Source organism: Xenopus laevis, chromosome 5S (assembly GCF_017654675.1).
Source record: "Xenopus laevis strain J_2021 chromosome 5S, Xenopus_laevis_v10.1, whole genome shotgun sequence".
Classification (NCBI taxonomy): Eukaryota; Metazoa; Chordata; class Amphibia; order Anura; family Pipidae; genus Xenopus; species Xenopus laevis.
The window spans coordinates 19,148,133-19,174,343 of NC_054380.1; the positions used below are offsets into that span (position 1 = coordinate 19,148,133).

Genomic DNA, 26,211 nt, shown 5'->3' on the forward strand with positions numbered 1-26,211 from the left:
AATTTCCCAGTTGCCCCAAGTCATGTGACTTTTGCTCTGATAAACTGCATTCACTCTTTACTGCTGTACTGCAAGTTGGAGTGATATCACCCCCCAGCAGCCAAACAAAAGAACAATGGGAAGGTAACCAGATAACAGCTCCCTAACACAAGATAACAACTCCCTGGTAGATCTAAGAACAACACTCAATAGTAAAAACCAATGTCCCACTGAGACACATTCAGTTACATTGAGAAGGAAAAACAGCAGCCTGCCAGAAAGCATTTCTCTCCTAAAGTGCAGGCACAAGTCACATGATCAGGGGCAGCTGGGAAATTGACAATATGTCCACCCCCATGCCAGATTTCAAAATTGAATATAAAAAAATCTGTTTGCTCTTTTGAGAAATGGATTTCAGTGCAGAATTCTGCTGGAGCAGCACTATTAACTGATTCAAAAAAAAAAAAATTTTTTCCCATGACAGTATTCCTTTAACTTAACCACTCCTTTAGTGCAGAGACAAACGTGGAGATTAAGCGCATGGCGACAATCTCCCCAAACTGCCTTCCAGTCGGCTACAATCTAAACCGCAGGAGAGATGGCACCCGGAGCGTTTCGCTTTCCGGAGTCGCCTCACGAGGAAACTTCAGGAGACTTCAGAAAACTAAGTGCTCCGAGTGCCCTCCTACTGGCAATTTAGATTCTTGTCGGGTGCGGGTACGACCTTTTTTAAAAGTTTTTACCAGCTGGTGGGGGGGGGGGCAGGAACAAAAGGGGCGTTCCATGATGCTAAAGGGTTGGGGCCAAACAACATGCTGCAAAAGGGGATGGAGCCAACTCAGCCAGGTTGCATGATGGCCAGAAGGCTGAGAAAAAAAGGTAAATTCTCAGCTAATTGAGGGCGGTCCCAAGGCTTTTTTTAAAGGGTATTACAAATTTGTAATACCGGCCCGGCAGGTGCTACTTTATGGTGGCAACCATAATTGCAGGGAGATTAGTCGCCCGAAGAAGAGACGATTTGTTGCTGCGCAACTAATCTCCCCCAAATAGCATTGTGTGCCTCTACCCTTAAAGCACAGCCCTTTATTGTTACTTGCACTATTGGGTGTGTAATCAGTACAAGGGGTACCGCAAGAGGCAGTGGGGGCTGGGCAGAGGGGCACATCCAATAGGAATTCACCTATAATATGATCAAAGCTCAGGACCTTCACTAGGCGGATTTGAATCTGCCTGGCAACCCATAGCAACCAATCAGGGATTATATTTCCAGTCAGATGCAGGTAGAACAGCAAAAGCAAATGTCTGATTGGTTGGCAAGGGTTGCTGCCCGGGTGTAACTTTGCCCAGTGTAGGAAAAGAAAGTGACTCAAGGGGGCGACCCCATTACCAGTTGTAACAGAGACACGCACCTGCCTCACGCCATCCCTTTATCCATAAAAGTTACCTCATGGAACCCGATACATGTAACCACTACTACTGAGCTGACTCTCCCCGAGGGAAATGGTTAATTACTATCAGACACAGGCCTGCTGCGGATTGGGCTTTCGAGCCACACGTGTCAATGACTACTGTGCCTCTCTCATCGTATAGAACGAAATGTTAGCGTTGTTGTGGTAACAATAAAGCTCTTGTTGAATAAAAAAAAAAAAGCGCGAAGTGGGCGTTTCATCGGGAGGCCGGCAGGAGATTACAGCGGAGCGAGGGGAGGTGGGCGTGGTGTAGGGCAAGGCAATGGATTGGCGCAGTGAGGCAGGTGGGCGTGGCGTTGGACAGGCAGGGGAAGCAACAAGAGAGTGGCAGAGAGAGAGAGAGGAGGGAGCAGGCGCACGGGGAGCCATATAGTGTCCGTCCCCCGAGACACAGCAGCGGTAGCAGAGGCTAGTGACACGGCCTCCTCTTCCCGCGGATTGACTGAATGAGAGGAGAGAACCCCCAGCTCAGCCACGTCCGGGAAGGCGCCTCTTCCTGTCAGTCTCAACCGGAGCCGCGTGGAGCCCAGCTGCAGAAAATGGACGGATTCGCCGGCAGCCTGGGTGAGTGAGGGGCCCGGGTGGTCCAACCTGCTGCTCTTCAACTACAATTCCCCTCTCCTTATGCTGCTCCCAGTGCCGGCCTCTGCCCACATGCCTTTCTCTTGGGCTCCCAGCTTCATAGGGACCCCTGGGTCGGGGTGGGGGAGAATCAGCTGATCTGAACTAAAGAGCACCTATTTATATTGTTTGTTTGACTCCAATGTCGATCTCAGTGATGTGCAGCCTGCTGTTAGTAGGCTGTTGTGGTGCTGAGGATGCTGGGAGATGTAGTCCAACAAGGATTGCGCCTCTACCCTAGTTCTGCCTCTGTCAGTATCTGGGCAGCCACAGGTTGGATTGTAGTGCAGCAGCTGGGAGGTGGTGATACTGAGGGACTCTCTGGATAATAGATCTCTTACCTGTAGTGCTTTTGCTTTTCTCCTGCTCTCTCATTGGTCAAGGAAAGAGGTGCAGCTGCCAACTGTTCCTAATTCCCTGGGAGGGTCTGTGTCTCTTTATAATGATGCCAAAAAGCCCCTCAATGCATTGGGCTCCTGGTGCTGCAGACATTGCCGGGATCCCCCTATAACATTTATTTTGTTGCACTGAGGGTGCCCTTCTACTTAATGTGGGTGATTTGGGATCCCTATAAAGCAGCAGGGCCCCCATTAGTAGAAACAAATACATATGCTCCCTATTATTTTCTGGTTAGAAGTTCATTCTCCATAGTACCCTGGATGTTGGTCAGTTTCATCTGCCAGAGCATCATGTTGGCCCGTGCAAACCCTTCACTGTTTCAGTGATTCGGGGGGTCGGCATGTGCCCGTCCTGTCCTAAGTGTTGATTTGCTACATGTCTCTACCCATTTTGCCCACCTTCAGGGCAAACCATTTGTAAGGCAGATTATTTCCACTGCACGGAACCGAACATATAGACAAGGTTTTGTTCTTTTATTATTGTGCTTGATCCCGCCCCTAGTGTTATTAGGGATCTCGATATTTGTTTACTAATAACAACGTGACTCAGTCATGCTAAGGCATTGCACGTCACATTCACCGAGCTTAAAAATCTCATTTATTTGGTTGCACTTCATGATATCTGTCAAGATTCGATTGTCTAAAGGTGGCCATACATGGTCAGATTAAAGCTGTTGATATGGGTCCTTTAGACGGATTCGGCAGTTTATCTGTCCATGTGTGGGGGCTCCAGATGGGTCCTCCCGATCGATATCAGGCCAAAAAAACGGCAGATATCAATTGGTCAAGTTTGATTTTTTTTTTTGTGTGATCCAGGACCGTGTCGGCTAGTTGATGCGGTCCTGCGACCCGTCTGAGCCCATTCATAGTATTGTAATCTGATAATATTGCCCTGCCGTTGGTGAGCATATCGGCAGAAAAATCAAAGTTCCCCGATCAATATCTTGGCCAGATATTGATCAGGGAGACCGTTCCGAAGCCCCCATACACTGGCAGATAAGCTGCAGAATCAGTCTAAGATGGCAATAGATGTACAGATTTTTAAAAGATCTTTTCGTTATCGTGAGACCACGATTTTCTTGAAACAATCGTTTAAATGTACGATTTGTCCATTAACTAAAGACCATTTCAAGCAATATTGTCTAGTTGAAGCCAGGAAAACTGAGGGTAGCTGCAAGCTTGGCCCTGCAAACATAGATAGATTTCACTGTGACCGATGAAAATCTTTTTAACTAGGCCGATTAATTTTTTTGACCAATGTCGGACGAAAAATCGTAAAATGTACAATTGTTCGGTTCCCACTAACTACGGGATCATTTGATGGATTGGTTGGATTGCACTAAAATTGTCATTCACCAAAGATAAATCTTTGCTTCTATGGCTACCATAAAGGAACTATATCAGCAACTTTAATCTGCCCATGTAGGGCCACATTAAAGGTGGCCATAGACGTAGAGATCCGCTCATCCGCTCTCCCCGATATGCCACATTGAAGTGGGCGATATCGGGATGATCTGATTGTGGATCTGGTTCGTGTGGGATTTTTTTAATCAGTCTGGGAATTCATAATTATAACAAGCAGGCAGCAGCCATTTTGTGCACAAGACAAGCCTTGTATCATCTCCTAATCTTGTTTGTGCACCAGAATGGGGGACCTGGTGTCCATCCCCATGTCCTGGCTACACAATTAAACAGTGAAGGGAATGTGGGGAGAGCAGTGACATCTAGGAAGTGGTGAAAGTAATTATCTGTACCGCCTCTATGCCCAGGGCATAGAGGAGTGGCAGACAATATTTGATTGACAGCTGAGATTTTTAAATGAGCACAGCAGCTATGAATACTTAAATAAAAATTGGACTTCATGTTCTTTGAAAGGGACCTTTATTATACAGATTTTTGTGTCTGGGTGACAGGTCCACTTTAAGTTAGGGTCTGGGCATAATATGGAAGCTGTTGCTTAAAGGTTATGGAAGCAGAATGCGACAGTGGAAGGTAAATAAAGCAAATAAAACCTCTGCACTGTACAAGTATCTCCTTTCTCTGTATACATTGTATCCCTTTTATGATTGTCCTTACACGCTTGTGCCGCAGGAGTTACTGGTGTATCCTGACACCTTTGATTCAGGTATCCTCGGCATCTGCGGAAGAAGCAACTCACTCCCTATGCCATATTTATAAGGTTTTGGTATGTTCGTTCTCGCTGTGAATCTTGCTGCAACTGCTGGTTGTTATTTTAAGAAGGTAATCACAATTTAATGTTCACCATAGTGGACGGTACTGTCCAAGAATTGTCACTGTTACAGTGCTGTCGGCATATGGCCCCTATCGATCGATTTGGATGTCCAACCGTTGGGGTTGTTATTTTTAAACTGCTACTGGAAGACTAGGCTGAAAAGGGCATTTTGTGCAGCTCAACCTATGTGTGGCCAGCATAATAGCAGCCACATGTTCCCAAATTTGCTTGGACTTTTTGCTGAGGTTGCTGAACCTTCTCGCATGTTTATAACCTTAGTTGTAAAAGCCCACCCTGCTATTTTAGCAGTTTGAGAACTGTCTCTTGTGCAATATATATATATACACACACACACACACACACACACACACACACACACACACACACACACACACACACACACACACACACACACACACACACACACACACACACACACACACACACACACACGTGAGAGGATCCACAGGTCTTCCTCACCTCCATTCAGATCTACTCCTTTTTGGGGTGAGATTTTGCCCTCCGTAAACTGATTGGTCAGATGACAACTTGGTCTGCCGTCTTCAGATCAATATAGCAGGCCGCTTTTACTGTGACGCCATCCTTATGTTGATATCATAAATAATGATTCCTAAACGTTGCAATCTGTAGCTGCAGCAAAGTTGCCGGATTCTCCACCTCTTGGCTTGTACGGTATTATCTGTATTGTATGTGTCCTTCTGCCTTTATAATATGCTTAAAGGGATACAGTCATGGGAAAGTTTTTTTTTTTTTTTTTTTTTCAAAATGAATCCGTTAATAGTGCTGCTCCAGCAGAATTCTGCACTGAAATCCATTTCTCAAAAGAGCAAACAGATTTTTTTATATTCAATTTTGAAATCTGACATGGGGCTAGACATTTCAATTTCCCAGCTGCCCCTGGTCATGTGACTTGTGCCTGCACTTTAGGAGAGAAATGCTTTCTGGCAGGCTGCTGTTTTTCCTTCTCAATGTAACTGAATGTGTCTCAGTGGGACATGGGTTTTTACTATTGAGTGTTGTTCTTAGATCTACCAGGCAGCTGTTATCTGGTTACCTTCCCATTGTTCTTTTGTTTGGCTGCTGGGGGGGGGGGAAGGGGAGGGTTTGATATCACTCCAACTTGCAGTACAGCAGTAAAGAGTGATTGAAGTTTATCAGAGCACAAGTTACATGACTTGTGCTCAAAAATATTTGCAGAGAAAAACCCCATATGGCTTCCTACATTTGGGCCATTCATATCTGCTGGGGATGGGCTGTTAGCAGACGGTAATGTAAGAGGAAACGGGGATCACTGCTCCTTAGACATCTGGATGCGACTGCACATATGTGTTTTAATGGGAAAAAAACCAGAACACTATTTATACTGAACTATTTAAAGGAAAACTATACCCCCCAAACCATGTAGGTCTCTATTAAAAGATACTGAGTAAAACAGCTCATGTGTATAACCCTGCTTCATGTAAATGAACCATTATTATAATAATATACTTTTTTAGTAGTATGTGCCATTGGGTAATCATAAATAGAAAATTGCCATTTTAAAAAATAAGGGCCGCCCCCTGAGATCGTAAGATTTACTGTGCACACATACAAACCACATGTAAGGTCACATGAGCCAATTAACAGACAGAGTTGTGTCTTTTGCTTCCTCACTTCTTCCTGTTACAGTTAGTGTTGTAGTATTTCTGGTCAGGTGATCTCTGAGGCAGCACAGATAGAGTCACGAAATGGTGGTTCAAGGCAAGAGATGTAAAAGGGCAATATTTATGTAAATATATATTCCAGTTTGGTAAGATTCTTTAATATGTCATTCAATTTGATATAAACTATCTGTTGCTTAAGTATTCATTTTGGGGGTATAGTTTTCCTTTAAGAAAAAAAAAAACCTCTCCATGTCACAAACTGAATTGGTATGGGGTTGTTGGCTTACAACATACAGAGCATTAAAATCGGTAATCACTGTGATGAAAAATGCAGTGTGTACAAGTAGACTTCCAGTTGCTGTCCAGTTAAACATGATTGCTAATGTATTTATGTGCTTACTGTATTTGTGTTTATACTCGTGGCAGCAGCCATGATTGCTCAAGAGAGGTGACCTCATCCACAGGCTCAAGTCACATAGTGACCTCTCTTGGCCTTAAATTTAAGAAACCCACTAGAACGCTTGCTCCAGGTTTCATGTAGGATAATATTTACAGGAGTAGCATTACCACCATCCGTCGTTCAACATAACGGGCTTTTTGCTTTATCAATCTTTTTAAGAAATATGTTATTCTATAGCTATAGTGACATTAAAGCTACTACATTCTTGTTTTGTTAAATACCAGTGCACACTCCCCAGCATCATGAACTTCTGCTTGTCTGGAAGCCAAACCATTGATGACAAAGGGTGAAGGAAGGGGGATGTTTATACAGGGCTCATTACTAGTTAAAGAACGCCGCTAATTAATGGTAAGATGGCATATGTGAAAGCAAAGAGTTTCTCTGTTACTGCATTATAATTAAAATAACCAAACTAAATTAAAAGAATGTGTTTTCAGCTTAAGATCTGGTTGTTTTGCTTATGTTTAAAATATGGGTATATTCCGCCACTTTAGTATTATCATTTTACAAGGGCAGCCATGCAATGGCAAATCTTTACAGGGTAGTGCCACCCAGGTAGGAACCAGATTGCACTAATGTTGATCCAGTTCCCCTTGAAATGATCATTTAGACATTAGGGCTCATGGGACACTTCCCTCGTGTGTTAATCAGCATTACAATACTAAGCAGTTTTAAGTAATATAGACTGCACCGATTCACTTTCAAACCACTGATTGCTAATCGACCCTAGACCGGGAGCAAGCATGATGCCTTTTATTACATAAAACCCCTTTAGGACTTATAGCCCTCAACACAGACAGTCGTATAACCTGGCATATTGGGTTGTTTCATAAATTCTTGGACAAATCAGCTGCAATAATAATCCACATCTTAGACACAGCGTAGGTTACATAAGTAACTAGCTGCACTTTCTAAGGCAGTTACCTGGAGTACTGGGGCTTTTTAGTGGGCATATTATATAATTTTTCTAATGGGTTCTGTACCTGTTAGTGATATGCGGGCCAACCCGATACCCACGGGTCGGGCGGGTTTGGGTCGACCTCGCACTGCTCCTCGCGGGTGCGGGTTGAGCTCTTCTGCTGCTCTCCCTGCCCGCCACCTCAAATTCCGGCTTCAGACTTCCACGGTCTGGTTTTATAGTCTCGCGTCTGCTCGGCCCACCCCTTTTGTGAGGTCATTGTGACGTCATCGGCGGGGCGGGTCTATAAAAGGACCCCGGAGGTGCGGGCGCAGGTTGGAGCAGGGAGGATTGGGGTCGGGTGCGGGTCAGGAAAACCCTGACCCACACATCACTAGTACCGATATATATATATATATATATATATATATATATATATATATATATATATATATATATATATATATATATATATATATATATATATATATATATATATATATATATTATATATTTTTTTTTTTTTTATTAATTTAGCCTTTATTGTGTTATGCAGAGGCTTTACACAAAGGTGTAAAAAAAAAACACAAACATACTTACACTTACAGGTGGAAGTGATCACCAGCATCAAGTGCATCATCTAAAGCAGGGCTGTCCAAAAGGTAGATTGGGATCTTCCAGTAGACCTTTAGGTGGTGATCAGTAGCCCTCAAGCCCGTGTATACAAACAGCTTGTCTACTTTACCCTCCTGTTTCTTGCTTTTCATTTAGATATTTATTATGTTTTAGTTGTATAAAAATCATGTGTACTGCCAAATCAAGCCTCTTGTAGGATGCCAGTCCACATAGGGGCTACTGAATGGCCAATCACAGCCCTTATTTGGCACCCCTGGAGTGAGTTGCCCCCCAACCCTTTTTACAGTTGAATGTGGCTCAGTAAAAAAAAAAAAAAAGGTTGGGGACCCCTCATATAGGTGATTCTTTGAAAAGCAGTTATTATCTTAACTTGAGGGGGTGAAACATTTCTCATGGCCTGTGCCTTATGAATACCTGTAAATTCTTGCTTGATGCAGGTGAGAAGGGAACATCCATTTAACCTGGATGAAAGGAGCGTTCATTATCAGTTTAGCAAAGGTTTTTATAGAACAGTGATCCTCAGCCAGTTGCTTGTAAGTTTAACACCCCTTCGATGTTGTTTCCAGTGGCCTCAAAGAAGGTCCAAAATTGAAGAAGGAAAAGGAACTCCAGCAGAATTACTGCAAAAAAACTTTAATTCCGAGTGGTGGCAAACACGACATGTTTCGGGTACAATACCCTGTATCAAGTGATTCCTCTCTTCTATTTATGAATTCCAGGCTTGGAAGGAAGTTTTGGTTGCATAAAAACCAGATGTACTGCCGAACAGAGTCTCGTATAGGCTGCCAGTCCATAGGGGCTACCAAATGGCCAATGACAGCAGTTATTTTGCAATATTTGCTACCCCTGCTTTAGAGTTTATGGAATCAAGATGGTTAATCTGTGTTTTGGGTTAATTCAGATCCGTTGAGTTATGAGTTTGGTCAGGATGGAACACACACCTTTTTGTGGTTTAATTGACATTTGTTGAGCTCTTTGCTGACTTTTTTTTTTTTTTACAACACACAGAGGAGTTGATTGGCCTAGGCTGGTTTTCAATCTCTTTATAACTGATGTATCTGTGCTCAAATTTTTATGGCAATTTCTTTTGCTTTAAGGCTCAAAAATTTGAATGTAAAAGTTGCTCTAACAATAAAAATAAATTCTAAAAACAAGTGCAAAACTCCAGTATCTAGCTTGCAGGTTTTCAAAAATGTTTGTGACTGTAAACCCATTGAAAAGTATGAGCAGAATATGAATTTGACTGAGTGCGTTTGGTAAAGTTTCAAGTTTATTCCCTGTGTATATATGTATCTCACCTGTGCATATCTGATATCTGTGTGCTCAGAACAAAGACAGCATTCATATTTGGGTCTTTGTTTGCCTGAAGGAGTATATGTTCGGCAAATATTTGCACTATATTTTTATGTACAGTGGAAGGTGTTTTATATTCTTTGTCTGCTTGCTTAATTGACTTCTGATGGCATTATGTGTGCCTGCTTGTGCCTTCACTAGGGGAGAATAGATTGTAAACTCCAATGGCTGTAAGCTCCATTGACTGAAAGCTCCAATGGCTGTAAGCTCCATTGGGACAAGTGTGTGTATAATTCACTCTAAAGCTCAGTAGAACATATTGGGGGTGTAGAAATAAGAATACACAATTGCTAGTCATCGGTACAGGCATGGGACCTGTTATCCAAAATACTCGGGACCTTGGCTTGGCCGGATGACTGTTCTTTCCGTAATTGGGATCTTTATACCTTTTAAAGGGATACTGTCATGGGAAAACCTATTTTCAGTAATAGTGCTACTCCAGCACTGAAATCCAATTCTCAAAAGAGCAAACTGTTTTTTTTTTTTTTTTTTTTTTTTTTATATTCTATTTTGAAATCTGACATGGAGCTAGACATATTATCAGTTTCCCACCTGCCCCAGTCATGTGACTTGTGCCTGCACTTTAGGATGGCAGACTGTTATTTCTCCTACTTAATGTAACTGAATCAGTTTCAGTGGGACTTGGATTCTACTATTGAGTGCTGTTCTTAGATCTACCAGGGAGCTGTTGTCTTGTGTTAGGGAGCTGTTATCTGGTTACCTTCCCATTGTTCTGTTGTTTGGCTGCTGGGGGGGAGGGAGGGGGGTGATATCACTCCAATTTTCAGTACAGCAGTAAAAAGTGACTGAAGTTTATCAGAGCACAAGTCGCATGACTGGGGGCAGCTGGGAAACTGATATGTCTAACCCCATGTCAGATTTCAAAATTGAATAAAAAAATTGATTCAGTGCAAAATTCTGCTGGAGCAGCACTATTAACTGATGCGTTTTTAAAAAAACAACAACATATTTTCCCATGACAGTATCCCTTTTAAGCAGAATTCAACCCCCCCCCCGGTGATAACTCCCCTTTGCCCCCTTCCCTGCCAAGTGTAACCCCAGAATCGTGTCCCCTGTAGGATTACCGACTGCACATGCAGAGTGAGCGCAGCGGAGCTCACGGGCACCATCTTCGGCGCTTCAGTAATCTTTGTAAAGTGAGCGCTGTATTGACGCATGCGCAGTTGGAGCAATCTTCCAGTTTGTGACAACTGCGCATGCGCCGGGAACTGACGGAAATTGCTGAAGGGAAGGAACAAGACCCGAAGATTACTGAAGCGCCGGAAAATCGGGCCGCTTCGCTCACTCTTACAGTGGACACAATTCTGTGGTAACACTTAGCAGTGGGGAGGCAGGGAGGGGGTCAGTGGGGACTTTTCACTGTGGGAGGTTCTCCTTTAAGTCTACTAGAAAATCATGTAAACATAAAATAAACCCAATATGCTGGTTTTACTTCCAATAAGGATTGGATTAAATACAAGGTACTGTTTTATTATAAATATTTAAAAATTTAGATTTGGATAAAATGGAGTCTACGGAAGATGGGCTATCCATAATTCTGAGCTTTCTGGATAACGGGTTTCCGGATAATGGGTCCCGTACCTGTACAAGGTTTCCTTGTGTACACGGTCGAAACACAGCAAAATAAATGTGCATGTTTGGCTGTAACTTTTTCAGTCCGTTGGAAGCGATACACGTGTGTAAATCTTTAAAATGTGTTTTTCCAGGAATCTTGCATGAGATTCGAGTTAAAAAAAAAAAAAAAAAGATTTGTTTGCGTTTCTGAGAAATTCCCCCATCATATTTGCAGAAAAAAAAAAGAACTGTATGGTTTATGGTAGAAATATATATTCTCTGCATATCCCTGTGGTATGAAAGCTATGTATGTGTATTTATAGCTAACCCCCCCCCCCCCCTTTGCAAACTAATGAACATAATATTTGTATGTTGTGCACGTAAATGTTTTTTAATGTAGGTAAAGTCGTACAACTGTATATATGATGCAGTGGTAGGAATTGGTTGTCCGGTGCCACTTGTGCTTGGTAATGCAGTCAATCGGGTATATTTATCTAAGAGTCAAGTTAGAGATCAGCACAGTCCTCTAGCGTGAAATATCGCCTCTCTCCATTCATTTCTATGGGATTTTTAAAGTTGTATTTATCAACTGGTGAACTTTTGACTTTCATGTTTTGATAAATACCGATTAAAAATCCCATAGAAATGAACAGAGAGCTAAACATTTGGCCTGTTTCCTCTTTAATATACACCTCCAGGTAAACGGAAGCCATTAAAGTGAGAATACAGAGGAGCACAGCTCTATACAGTACATATAGTACAAAATGTAAAGGCATAGCAGAACAAATGTCTGTCCGGCATATATAATTAATACAATGCACTATTCACAGCTATTCAGAAATGCCATCACAGAAGAAAAGAGACGATTGACAATCTTATAACTATAACTCCCTGTATTTCTGGGCATCCTAGATGCAAGCTTATAAGAGTTTAGGGGGGCATTACCAAATATCTCCCTCAGTCAGGGAGGTTAGTGTGTAAGCAACTTGATATCAGGAATGATATACAGGTATGGGACCTGTTATCCAGAATGCTTGGGACCTGGGGTTTTCCAGATAACGGATCTTTCTGTAATTTAGATCTTCATACCTTAAAGGAGAAGGAAAGGTTAAAACGAAGTAAGCCTTATCAGAAAGGTCCATCTAAATATACCAGTAAACCCCCAAAGTAATGCTGTCCCCTGTCAAAAGAAACACTGCATTTCTTTACTATTGTGTACTCATGGGCTTCTGTATCAGACTTCCTGCCTTCAGCTTAAACCTCATTGCCCTGGGCAAGAGCATGCTCAGTTTGCTCCTCTCCCCCCACCCCTCCCTTCTCTACTGTAATCTGAGCCCAGAGCAGGGCTAGACTCAGACAGGAAGTGATGTCACACCATGTTAATACTGCAGTTCCTATCCTAAACAAACAGAGTTTCTAGAGCTTTTTACTCATGTATGGAAAAACATTCTACAGAATAAATATAGCATTCTAGCTTGCACTATTGCAGCTAATCTATTGGCAATAAAATGCCTCCGTAGCTTTCCTTCTCCTTTAAAGGGATCCTGTCATCAGAAAACATGTTTTTTTCAAAATGCATCAGTTAATAGTGCTGCTCCAGCAGAATTCTGCACTGAAACCCATTTCTCAAAAGAGCAAACCGATTTTTTTATATTCAATTTTGAAATCTGACATGGGGCTAGACATTTTGTCAATTTCCCAGCTGCCCCTGGTCATGTCACTTGTGCCTGCACTTTAGGAGAGAAATGCTTTCTGGCAGGCTGCTGTTTTTCCTTCTCAATGTAACTGAATGTGTCTCAGTGGGACATGGGTTTTTACAATTGAGTGTTGTTCTTAGATCTACCAGGCAGCTGTTATCTGGTTACCTTTCCATTTTTCTTTTGTTTGGCTGCTGGGGGGGGAGGGAGGGGGTGATATCACTCCAACTTGCAGTAAAGAGTGATTTAAGTTTATCAGAGCACAAGTCGCATGACTTGGGGCAGCTGGGAAATTGACAATATGTCAGATTTCAAAATTGAATATAAAAAAATCTGTTTGCTCTTTTGAGAAATGGATTTCAGTGCAGAATTCTGCTGGATCAGCGCTATTAACGGATTCATTTTGAAAAAAAATTTTTTTTCCCATGACAGTATCATTTTAAGAAGATAGTGTTTTTTTTTTTTTTGTTTTTTTTTGTTTTTTCAATTTCTCCAAGGAAATTAAAGCTAATTTTATATATTGGATATCCGTTTCCTACCATTTGCCTACCATTATAAACATCTATATACAGAACCTGCCTCTGTTGAGATTTTCCCATAAATTGTAATATAAATCCTACAAGCATATATTTTCTTACTATTTTCGTACTATTTAATAACCCTAAGGTTTCTAAACTTCTCTAAAATGTTCCATTGATAATAGTACAGTTATGGGATCTGTTATCTGAAAACCCGCTATCCAGAAAGCTCCTTATTACAGAAAGACCATCCCCATAGACTGCATTTTATCAAAATAATCAAAATTTATTTTTTCTCTGTAATAATAAAACCGCATATTGTACTTGATCCCAACTAAAATATAATTAATCCTTATTGGAGGCAAAACCAGCCTATTAGATTTATTTAATGTTTACATGATTTTCTAGTAAGATCCAAATTACAGAAATATCTGTTATCTGGAAAAACCCAGGTGCTGAGCATTCTGGATAGCAGGTCCCATACCTGTAATAGTACATTTGACATTAAGAAAAATTTTTATTTTATTAATTCAGAGGATTTATTAACCTAAGATTTCCAAATTTATAGGCATCATAAATCATACCGATTATTGGAAACATATTATTTATTGATGACATATTGTAGAGAAGTGTGTAAGCCCTTGGGGTTAATAAATCCTTCTAACCAGAATATTTTTTTTCTTGTTAAATGTACTGTTTATACAGGTATGAGATAAGTTATCCAGAAAGCTAGAAATTACGGGAACGCCACCTCCCGTAGACTCCATTTTATATTTAATTTATTTATTCGGTTTTTTTTTTTTGTTAAAACAAAGAGTACAACATATAACAAAACAATACAGCAATAAATGTTTTCTCATTGTATGGTCGTCACAGCTCATTAAATACATTTATCTGTATGCACAAATACATAAAAAAGAAAAATAAACAACAAAGAAAGAAAGAGGAAAAAAAACCAAAATTTTTTATTACCCTATTAGTTAATAAATAATAATAATAATAATAATAATAATAATAATAATAAAGAAATTAATACTGTCACCCCCTTCTTAATTGTCCTTCATTCTCTAGAAAATCACACTATTGTTTCCATAATTTATGGTGTTTATTCATAGACTCCATTTTAATCAAATAATTCAATTTCTAATAGTGATTACCTTTGTGTTGCTATTGTTATTCTTAGCATATCATAGAGAAAATGGAAACATGGGGTTAAATGTAAATTTGGAAATGTGATAGGCTCAAGAGGGAATTGTTCATACTGATTGCAGTGGATCAGATGTCAGGACATGTCTGATCAATACTCTCTACTACCACTTTCCTTCCTATATTCACTTAAAGGATCACTTAAACTCAAGAAAATAAAAAAAAGATTGATTTATATACATTAAAATATAATATTCAAAGCAGTTAAAAATGATTTTACAACTTGTTTTATTGCAGGAATCTGTCATGCTCACTACAGAGAGAATACATGCCTCCCCCCCATCCTATTATCCTATCATCCTATATGGACGAAAATACAATTTTTACTAAGACTGTTGATGTCAATAACTTGTTTCCAGTTGCTGGACAGGCCTGTATAATCCAAAGTTATTTTTATGTTTTGGTGTTAATGCCCCTTTGTTCTATGAAAACTACATGACTGCACAAAGATGGCAGATTGAAGGGGACATCTGTTGCCATTGCAAGAGAAAGGACGAGATGTAGCAAATGGCAGTCATTTTTATTGCTAAATTCTCTCATTTTATGGGGTTTGGTTTGTCATGGTTAATAGTAGCTCTTCACTACATGTGTACTCCCTTCACTCTACTTCTCCATATATAATCCTACGTTTGTGCATGCATCACGAGTACATCTTATCAGGTAGACACTATTTTCTGAACTTTGGGAATCCATTTTCTGTAGAAATAAAGGCAGAGATATAGAAGTGAGGACAACTAGGCTTTTAGGCTACTGTCTCTCATTCCTCCTCCATGGAATTCACCAAATTCAGTTTTTTATCATTTTTAGATTTCTGATCGTATTACATTTATTTTATTATTATTTCCACCCCCCCAATTGTTTGTGTTTACATTTTCAAAGACTGTTTATGTCTATTGGAACAATCTATATATGGACTGACTCTTTTGACAGTGCATATAGTTTATGTAAATTGATTGTATATTGAGCAGGACCCCATGGGAGAGCCCCAGCTGGCTGCCTGATCCTTTTTGCAAGGCCGAAGGTCCTCTAGGTAGCATTTTTCACCAACATACTTCTGGGTCCCCTGGTTTTTCTGTGACCACCTGCAGAGGACCTTCTTGCTTTGGATTCTGACCAGCAGGAATTCATGTCCTGACCAAGGCTCACAACAGAAGTGAGCAGTGGACAAGGGATTAAGCAGAATTGAGGTCATGTTCAAACAGAATTTGTCAAGTCACAAACCGCAAAATCCAAAGAACCAGCCAAGGTCCAATACCAGAAAATCAAAGGGAACAACAGGGATTGAAGAGAAACCGATGCCACCTTGCATTTTGGCATAGTAGACTTTACAGCATGTCCCAGAAGAGAAGTAGGGCTGCCCTCTTCAATAATGTATTTTTAGTTAAGTGCCTATGATTGCCTTTGTCTATGTAGATTTTGGCTGGGCAAACTGTGGCCATCCATGCGTTGCTGAACTGTAATTGTTTTTTGAATCCATGTTTTGACGTATAATGTCTCAATACCTGAAAGAATGCATTGGTATGTTTTCCTTGCAAAACTGGAGGTCTTTAATATTATAAGGATCAATTGGCTGTGAAAAACAAAAATAACAAATAAAAAAAAAAACAAATACAAAAAGTATTGTAGAAGAGATACCTATTTTGTGCTGTGAAAAACAGAAACTTATACTTGCATAATAGATGATATTGGATATTGATAGGCACTCACGATCATAATTCATGTGTATGTATGATTTATATTTTCCCTTTAACATATGGATGGACATCTTGCTGTCCTAACCTCAACTCTTCAACTCTCATAATTCTTAAACAATGTGACCATCCCTGCTTTCAGGTTCTAACTTTTATTGGCTCGTAAATTTGACAGTAGCTGAGACATTCCAAATTGTAAGTGTTGAATTTCAGCAGTCTTTTCTTGACTTCTCCTGTTTCATTTTGAAGTCTGTAAACGACTGACCTTCCCATGTATGGTCAACTCCGTTAGTTGAGTTACCTCCACTGTAAATTACTGGTCATTAAGATCTGTATAAAATACTTTTGTATCTGCAAACCCATAGAGTATGTACTGGTGAACCCTTCCTGGTGCATTTAGAACAGTCTCTTTTGACTTTTTACCTTTGGAGTAGCAGCCTTGAGATAAAGGATGAGATCTGGTCAGAGACGGATCAAGCCATAGTGATCTCGTTTAGACATGTGTGAGATTTATTAAATCTGAAGGACTGCCTGAGCCTCACCAAAAGTAGGAAGAAGGATAAAATCACCTGACTAAGAGCAATGTAGATAATGATGATAAGCACTGGAGAAAATTTTGAGGGTTGCCTGAATGGTGCCTGGAAGGTGGATTAGTGTGTCTGAATGCTTGGTATTTGTACCATGCTAGGGGCTAAAAATTGCTCCTATAATCCACCTTCTATTATAATGATCCGTATCACATGTGCTATGGTCTGTTTGATAATAAATCTCAGTAACCCTGCATACTTACAGTGATAAATGCACCCACAGCATTGAGAGACTCTTGTGACCTTGACCTATTCCCGAAGGAAAGAACAGAATGTCACCTCTGCGCCTGCCAGCTAGCATGCATTCCTACGTTAATGGGGTCCACAGCATGCAGTCTCGAGTCTCAAAGGGGGAGTTCAAGACAAATTTAGTATGGAATCACTATTGTAAGACTGTTTACTATTTATCTTTAGTTTTATTCTTTGTGTTTTTTGTAATTTTTTGTTTTTCAGTCCTTTTTCATGAAGGTGGTGTAAGCACTGATCGGATTGGCATCTGTATACATGGGGTAGATTTTGGCCTGAGACCTAAATTTTCAGAGCGGTTTCTCCCCTTTATTTTGCAAAGGGGATTTATTCTACAATTGCCAGATGCTAAGTGAGATGAAGAATCATTTGATGGTTCACTGAAACAGCCAAAATCACTTAACAGTTTGCACAAAAATAATACAGTGATTGATGACTGAGTACCCCAAAAATAGGGTTGCATCTAATTTGTAATCCATCATGGCTGGATACTTCTCCTCCACAAATGATTTAGCAGACTTCTGAACAGGATTTAAGATGTAATTTAGAGATTTGATTTTTCACATGGTTGTTCTAACTACATGATATCTGCTGAAGGATTGTTCTGTCTGACAATAATTGTTTTTAGGGCAAGGACCACACAGAAGTTTTATGCAATGTTTCCCTCTACGCTGGTCTCTATCATTTTAATTTGTTCACCTAAGTTAGATTAAAGGCTGCCCCCCCCCGGTGGGTGAGCCGTATGTTTTGTGAACTACTTTATTATTGTACACAACAAGTTTTCATACAATATTTGGTGTGTGGATGGTGGGAGATGAGCCAACTGATATTGACAGAAGACTTGGATATTGGCCGGCTCGTTGATGGGGGGGTGGCCGGAAAATGTGGATTGGGTGCCTTTGAAGGCACCTGAACATCCGTCATTGTCTGTGCTGAATCATCGGCTACAGGTAGAATGCTATTGTTTCTGTCTGTATATCTGACTACACGTATGTGTTGAAACAAACTATCTTTCATGGAAAGATCTTTTCCAAGATAGATCGTGATTGTAATGCCACCTTAAGACACTCTGGTATTTGACCACTCATACCATGGGTTGAAACAGATGCCGCATGTGTTGCCAAAAGCATTCCGTTGTTCTATTTGGCTATCTCCTATTGTTCAGTTTGTTCATGCCAAATTACTAGACCTGAAGTAAGTAAAGAGAAGCCATTACTCTTCCTCATTACAGCATCTAATGATGCACCAGACATTTGCCAACACACGACAAGATATGACATTTTCAAATGTGTCTGATCCATCAGTCGTCCTGTCAGTTTATCAGGATGGTGAAACTGCCATGCCAATTAGATAGTTGGGCAGGAGGGTCAAAATCGGCCAGATTCGACTGCCAATTTGGAATATCTCTTGCCAGTTTTAAGTGCTTTGTCTCCCCTCTCAGTGGTATAATTATCCCTCCACCCAATAAATATATTGATATGTTCTATTCATAGCTAAATAATTACTACAGGTATCTGTTATCTGGAAACCATTATCTAGAAAGCTCTGAATTAGGGAAATACATAGTTTTTTTTTCTGTAGTAATAAAAGTCTTTTTTTACTTGATGCATATTGGAGGCAAAACAGACCTACAGGGTTTCCTTAATGTGTAAACGATTAAAACCGGTGCTTTCCGATAAGGGATCTTTCTGTAATTTGGTTCACCATACCTGGCATCCATGTGGATCGATCTAGCTTAGTTTGGAACAATTACAAGGTACTGTTTTATTATTGCAGGCAATTTATGTTAAAAAATTGATTATCTTAAAATGGGCTCTGTGGGATGTAGCTTTCCATATTTTAGAACTTTCCGGATAAAGGCTCTCATGCCTATGTGTTTCTCATATTTTTGGTTGTTTTTAAATATATATTTTTAAATATATTTATCCTGCCTCAAGCATATTCTAACTTTTTCAGTAAAAAAAGAAGGAAACGTAGATATTAAGTTACAGAATTCCTCAAGTGGAGAGAAAAAAAAAATGAATGCAGATGGTTGTGAATAGTTCCAGATGGAGGAATGTTGCTCCTTTTTAATGTATTCAATTCCTTTAGAACGTTAGAAATAATGACAGCATCTCAAGTAATTGTTCATTAATGGGTAATTATTTTTCTTGCGATCGTTGGACAGAGTGCTCCAGCCTGGTGGGGTGTGAGTCTGTGTGCGAGTTCCTGACTCCCGCAGAGGCATTTTGAGGATGCACCCAATAGCCTGTCCTAGATTGCACAGTGCGCTCACAGGAGCCAATTTTATAGTAATATTACCCCTATTAAGTGGCCGGACCCCTGTTTTAATTTATAATGGCCACATGGTACATTTACAGAATGGGTGACTCATTGATTGATTTAGCAATGAAGAAATAAAAGCTTAGCCGTAGAAGAACAAACCGCTAATGTTAGAGGAAATAATGTGACAGCTATATCCCTTATATTTTAGTTGGTGGATGGGGGGAGTAAAAATTCCTAGTATTTTTGTCATTTCTTCTGTTTCCTTTCAGTCATAAGACTGCAGGGTTTTTTTTTTTTTCAACAGAATGATTGAGTCAAGTTGGATGATCCATTGCATCCTTGGTCATAATTGATCATGCACAAAAATTATATCAAAATATATATGTCCCGAGTCTTATTTTTAGTAAAAATAAATTATTTATTAATACTTACATTTAAAAAAAGCTTGATACATACTGAAAACTGACCCCACATGGCCCACCTTACGCGTTTCGTACCCTTCGGCACTTAGTCATAGTTGTCGCTATCAACAGCCATTTCCACACACAATTTAAACCCAGGTAATCCTCCCATTTTTTCTTAAAAACCAATCAAAAATGAAAGGGGATTAACCCTGCTTCCTCTATACCTAATCACAAATTTGCCACATTCGTATCATATCCTTCACAACATATATTATCAGCTCAAGTTTTATTTTAGTTTTATTAGTATTCGTATTTTAGTATATTAAAAATGTATAGATATAAAAAAGGTTTATATAAATCACTTTGCACAAATGTCCAATCCCATAAATGTGTTATGAGCTGTAAAAGCCGTCACTAATTCATTCTTTTAACAAATCTCCTATTTATTCTATTAACAGTTCTCCAGTAAAGATGTATCCAAAGCATCAAGCAGATCCCCAATCTTTCATATTCAAGTAGCAGATGACTTCAAATTCATGGTTTAAGTCCTAATGGCAAACGTGTACCCAAATGAAAAATCCAATATACCTCTCTCCTTTCTAAACGGCTTAAATGATCTCCCCCTCTCACTCATAATCTTACTCTTTCTATCCCCTGGATGGAAAAGCAATCTCTGTCCCCTCCATTGCATGTTGTGATATTACTTTTTTCTGCTGTTCGGGGATTTCTAATCTGACTCATATGCTCTCCTGGCCATTCTTTCAATTTCCTACTTGTGTACACCACATATTGCTTCTGGCACCTCAAGCATGTGATCAAATAGATCACAAATGTGGTGTTGCAATTAATGTACCCTTAATGTCAAATTCCCTACCTGTCACTGTTGATTGAAATTTCTTAGATACCTTCATAAATTTGCAGGTTATGCATCTGCGGCTCCCACACCTATAGATACCTATTGATGTAAGTGGCCCCAAATCCCGTTTCTGAGAAATAGTTCTAAAAAGACTAGGTGATGGCATGTCTTTCGAGGTGTGAGCTAGTTTAGGAACAATACTAATTCCCGGGCTCAACACCTTGATATCTCTTATAAAGCTGTCAAATTCCCTCTGGGTACACTGACATATGCACAACAGATCATCTATATAGCGCAGGTAGACCTTTAGGTGTTTCCTCTGTTCCATGGTGATAAGGGTTTCTTCCCACCACACCATATACAAATTAGCATATTTGCACCCATCGCTGTCCCCTGCTTTTGTAAATAACAGCAGGCATCAAAAATGAAGTAATTATGTTCCAGAAGAAACTTGACGGCACTTAGCAAGAAACATCAATTCTCCTGAGAAATCACTGTATTTCGTTAGATGGTACTGGATTGCACAAATACCCTTGTCATGCGGTATCAAAGAGTACAGAGAAACCACATCAAGTGTGCCCCATGCATTATTCTCTGCCCATCCATTATCAATTAATCGGTGTAGCTATCTAAACGTCCTACCAATGGTTGGAGGTGTGCATCAATCCACTCCGAGAGAGATGCTCATTCAAGGAGCCAATCCTGGAGATGATAGGTCTTCCTAGAGGAGGTCTCTCCTTCTTATGGACCTTCAGAAGGTGATAAAAAGTAGGGATAGTTATCGATTGCGGAACTAAATAATCCCGCAATACCATATCTATCACATTATCCTCCATTCCCTTCTGGACTAGACATTCTAATTCGGTCTGAAACCGTCTCATGGGGTCTCCCTTTAGTTTTACATATGCATCCTGGTCACTAAGTTGCCTGGGTGCTTCTGTCCTATATACCACGGTGTCTTGTATTACCACCATACCTCCCTTATCTGCATTTTTGATGGTTCTTCTTAATAGAATATGAACATAGGTATATGAAGGGCTTACCCTTGTGGTTACAGAGTCCTCTTTGAATATCTCCACCTTCTGTAGGTGTATTGTTGTCAACCTTTTATTGTGCACAAATGGGTTTCTGTATCAGACTTCCTTCTTTCAGTTTAAACCTCCAGGGCTAGGGCTTGAGCATGCTCCGTTTGTTCCTCTCCTTCTCTCCCTTCTGTAATCTGGGAGAGACTCAGGCAGGTAGTGATGACACCAATGTCACACCAAGCTAATATGGCAGCTGCTATCCTAAACAGAGAGAGAGAGTTTTTGAGCTGTTTAGTCTCTGGTAAAGCATTCTACAGAATAAATATGGAATTGTAGCTTGCACTATTGTGCTAATTTATTGGCAATATACTGCCTTGGTAGCTTTCCTTTTAAAGTGCTTCATGGCTGACCTCGCCACTTCCCCAGAAGAGAGTGAAGGTGATGTTCAACATTTTGACAAGTCATTTTCAAAGTTGTTGGGGGAAAAAAAGAACGGCGAGTAAAATTTCAAATCTCTCTCTAAGTGCAATTAACTCAAATAGACAGGATAATGTATTTTTTAATTGTGCTTGCTTAATAATGACCTAAACAATTGCAAAATTAAATATAATATTGGTTTAATCTGCATTATTTTGCTGGCTTTGTTTCCTTGGACCCTCAGAACCTCTTCTGATATTGTTGTCATCCCACTGGTTGACTTTGGTTGTTCTTGGTGTTCTGAATGAACAATGTCACCATTGGCTCTTTGTCTAATATAAAAATCACGGCAGTTTGTTCACAAAAATATACGTAGTGCCATTGATTTGTACTCTCTAGTCTTATATCCATTGATGTGCTTTGGACATAAATGGTTTGTTCTACTACTGCTACTAAATACTACTTGTGTATTTATCATTATGACATAGCATTTAAACTAAATTGCATGTCATTATTCAAGCTTTAGAAGCATAATATAACATGAGATCTTATTTTGGCTTGGTTTCTGTAACAAGTGCTAGTGTGTGTGTTATAGCAGCTGCTGCTTGTAAAATGCCCGAGGCGTTGTAAATTGCAGAAATTCAGATACAGACATTTATATGCCAGCGCATAAACCATTCCCGTTTAAGGCGGTGCCTGTTTGTAAAGTTAAGTGCTTGCTCAGTCATAGGACTTGTGTGAATCGGCACAACCGTACTCCCTCATTCAGCACAGCCATATCGGTACACGTCAACAATGCGGCAAATTCAATCAATTCAGCGGGTCAATTTGTTTAAAAAACATTAGACTGCACCAAGGTCTGTCTTGCCAGAGTGCTTGTTTAGTTTTTAGCATTCCGAATCCTTTTGTAGGCATCTCCATTATCTAAACAGCTGATTGTATAGAAAGGCAAAGGTCCGATGTAGGACGTCCATAATTTCTACAGTTGAAAGATGAACTTCATCTATACAGGGAATTGTTATACCCTCAGAACTTGAAACATTTCTTTTTTTAATTTGTAATTTAATATATATTCTAGATATAAAGTCTAACTTCACAGAAAGGTGCAATTGTGTTTACATCTGTTCACTGGGGGTACTGTAGGCCATGTTTGACTTACCATAGTGTCAAAAGCAGTCTTGGATATGTTAGGTTCTTCTTTTTATTATAAAGTAATAACGAGGAATTGTTTTGCACATCCTAACTCCCCTGTAATTAGCAGATTTAGTTTAGCTAGATGTAATGAGCTATATATATATATATAAAACCTTACTCTTCACCCACATTAGCAAAAGTCTGTTATGCAGGGGTTTACCTGATTATCTACCTCGCAAGAACCAGGAAGCTGGAAACATGGAGTTGCTTCAGTTTCTTTCTCAGCTCTGTTTAGTTTTAGAATGACAAAAAACATACATTTTGTCTATTGTTTTAATTAAGACAAAATATATGTTCCCCACACACACTATTTATTGAACTCTTGGCCTTAAAGGGGCAGCATACCCCTTTGCACATCACTGAATTGGACTCCAATCAGAGAGCACCATAGCAACCCTGCTCTCATGTTTAATGGGAACGTGTGGCTTGAAGGTCTCTGCTGGCTTTCTCAAAAATAAGTGTCCAGATGATGGAAACAATTCTCAGCCTTTATTTCCCACTGCTTGCGAGTGGGTTATATGTTCAGTACAGCAAGTTCTGTGTCCTTGGGCACTGGCTTTATTTCCGTGAGACCTATGAAAGGCAGCCGTGCAATAAATATCAGTTCTATTGTGTCCTTGCACACTGACCGTGCTTCCAAGATGTTTCTGAAAGGCATCACTGCCAATAAATAGCAACTTTATGAAGCCAAGTTGGGAGTTTTTGGCACCAGGTCAGGGAGGTACAGCTTCTTTGTTTCCCCTCTGATATCTTGAGGTGGCTTTTATGTTTAACCAATGCTACATGTGTCTCTCAATACCCAACACACTAAGCAGATTTTCCTTGCTTGACTTATTTAGTACTAATAACAATTTCAATGATTTTCTCATTTCCGCTACACTGATACAACCACAGTTTTGCCACCTGTTCTTTGTCTGCATTTGACTCATTTTCTCTTACAATTTCAGTTACATATGCCCTAATGCTGAGATCTTTCTTTCTTTCTTTCTTTCTTTCTTTCTTTCTTTCTTTCTTTCTTTCTTTCTTTCTTTCTTTCTTTCTTTCTTTCTTTCTTTCTTTCTTTCTTTCTTTCTTTCTTTCTTTCTTTCTTTCTTTCTTTCTTTCTTTCTTTCTTTCTTTCTTTCTTTCTTTCTTTCTTTCTTTCTTTCTTTCTTTCTTTCTTTCTTTCTTTTCGTACTTAGTAAAGTAGTACCGCACTCGGAAATACTTGTGAAAAAAAAAGATTTCTTGAAAAATTCAAATAAATCTTGATTTTATTATATACATATGTATATATTACTTTAGATTTATACATACAAATTACAAAAAGGAGCTGTTGTAGTCAAGGCACTTTGTGAAAAAATGAAGAAAAACTTTATTTAGATCTAAAATGGGAATGTCTCCCATTTGTATTCTGCGCAAACCTAATTGGAAGGATTTGTGAAATATCATGTATATCGGCACATTTTCTGTTAATTTTGTTTTAAGTCAAATCCGCCATCCTTGTGGTCTCTTGTGTTCTGTTATAGTAGTGTAGGAAAGAGAGTGAACACGTCTAGATAAATGAATCACTGAATCTCATTTGCATTCTAATTGCTTATAAAGTGGCGTACAACCAGTAGCAATCAGTGGAGGGAGTAAAAGAGTCCTATTAATCCTTTGCCGCATTCACGTGCGGAACAATGAAATTTGTATATGAAATAGTCATATCATTTTGAAACAGATAATGCCGTTCATGATTACGATTTACATTCCTTGTAAAGGGAAATTCACTTGGTATCCAAATCTGTATCCTTAAAACTTTCTGCTTCTTATATTTAAGGGGTGATTTATCAAGCTTCGAATTTTTGCCAAGACTTAAAAAAATATTTTGCATAAAAAAAAATTTCGAAAAAACTCGAACATCTGGCAAAAAAAAATCCTTGAATGTAAAAAAAAATCGCCATTTAAAAGCTGGCGAGTTAATTTATACGTTTAAGTTTTCCCAATCAGTTTGACTGATTTGTTGGATCACACTGAAATCTGTCTCGAAGGAGAGAAAAATCTTAACATCTTTGTTGACCTTTATCTGTAAAATCCCAGGTCCTGATCATTCTGAAAAACAAGTCCCATACCTGTATTGCAATCCAAGGTTCAGTTTTGTGATTTGCTAAGGGGGTTTATCGCTGTAAGACAATATCTTGTATTCATGAGCTTATCATTTTAATACACAGCCGATGAACATGTGGTATGTCAGATATTTGTGCCACTACATGGAAGAAGTTGGACAGTGTGCTTTGAAAGTGGTCTCTTGGCACGTAAAGAGCAACTCTACCTCATTTCTTTTATTCCACATTGTTTCCTTGGGGAGTAACCAGTATAGTTATAAATTTCCTTGTGACCTGGATTCCTAAATAGCGTCACAATCCAGAAAATCCCTTGGCATGCATCAGATGAGTTCAGGGAGGTTATATCCTAAGTTAAAATGATCGGCAGCCAGATAATTTGCTCCCTGATGATCCGTAATATCAATCTTTCTAGGGCTGTATTTGTGATATGCTTTCTGTTTTCCAAAAGGCAAGTAGGGGTTCTTCCATTTAAATATTTTTGACAATACTCTTTTAAAATAGCCAGTGATCTGATAGTATTATTGTACTGACAAGACCAAGATTAGGAAGGCAATTTAGTATTTTTGTTTTTTGGTGGAACGCCAGCTGTCTTCTGGCTTGCATTGTTAAGCTGGCCATAGACGCAAAGATCTGATCGTACGAATCGAGGATTCGTACGATTTTCGGAACATGTGTGGAGAGTCCCGACATTTTTCGTCCGGCGGAGATCGGTCGTTTGGTCGATCGGACAGG

General features: G+C 39.6%; 1 protein-coding gene across 4 annotated transcripts in view; it reads left to right on the forward strand.

Annotated features, from left to right (window-relative positions):
* Positions 1-1,740: 1,740 nt before the first annotated feature.
* Positions 1,741-26,211, forward strand: part of eml4.S (echinoderm microtubule associated protein like 4 S homeolog) — a 124,062-nt gene continuing 99,591 nt past the window's right edge. For 2 of the 4 annotated variants that reach the window (XM_018264597.2, XM_018264599.2), the window contains exon 1: positions 1,741-2,012. In XM_018264597.2, the coding sequence (XP_018120086.1) occupies positions 1,895-2,012 (118 nt within the window). In that variant the 5' untranslated portion in view covers positions 1,741-1,894. The remainder of the gene's footprint in view (positions 2,013-26,211) is intronic. The other 2 variants (XM_018264601.2, NM_001096483.1) reach the window with 2 other exon arrangements.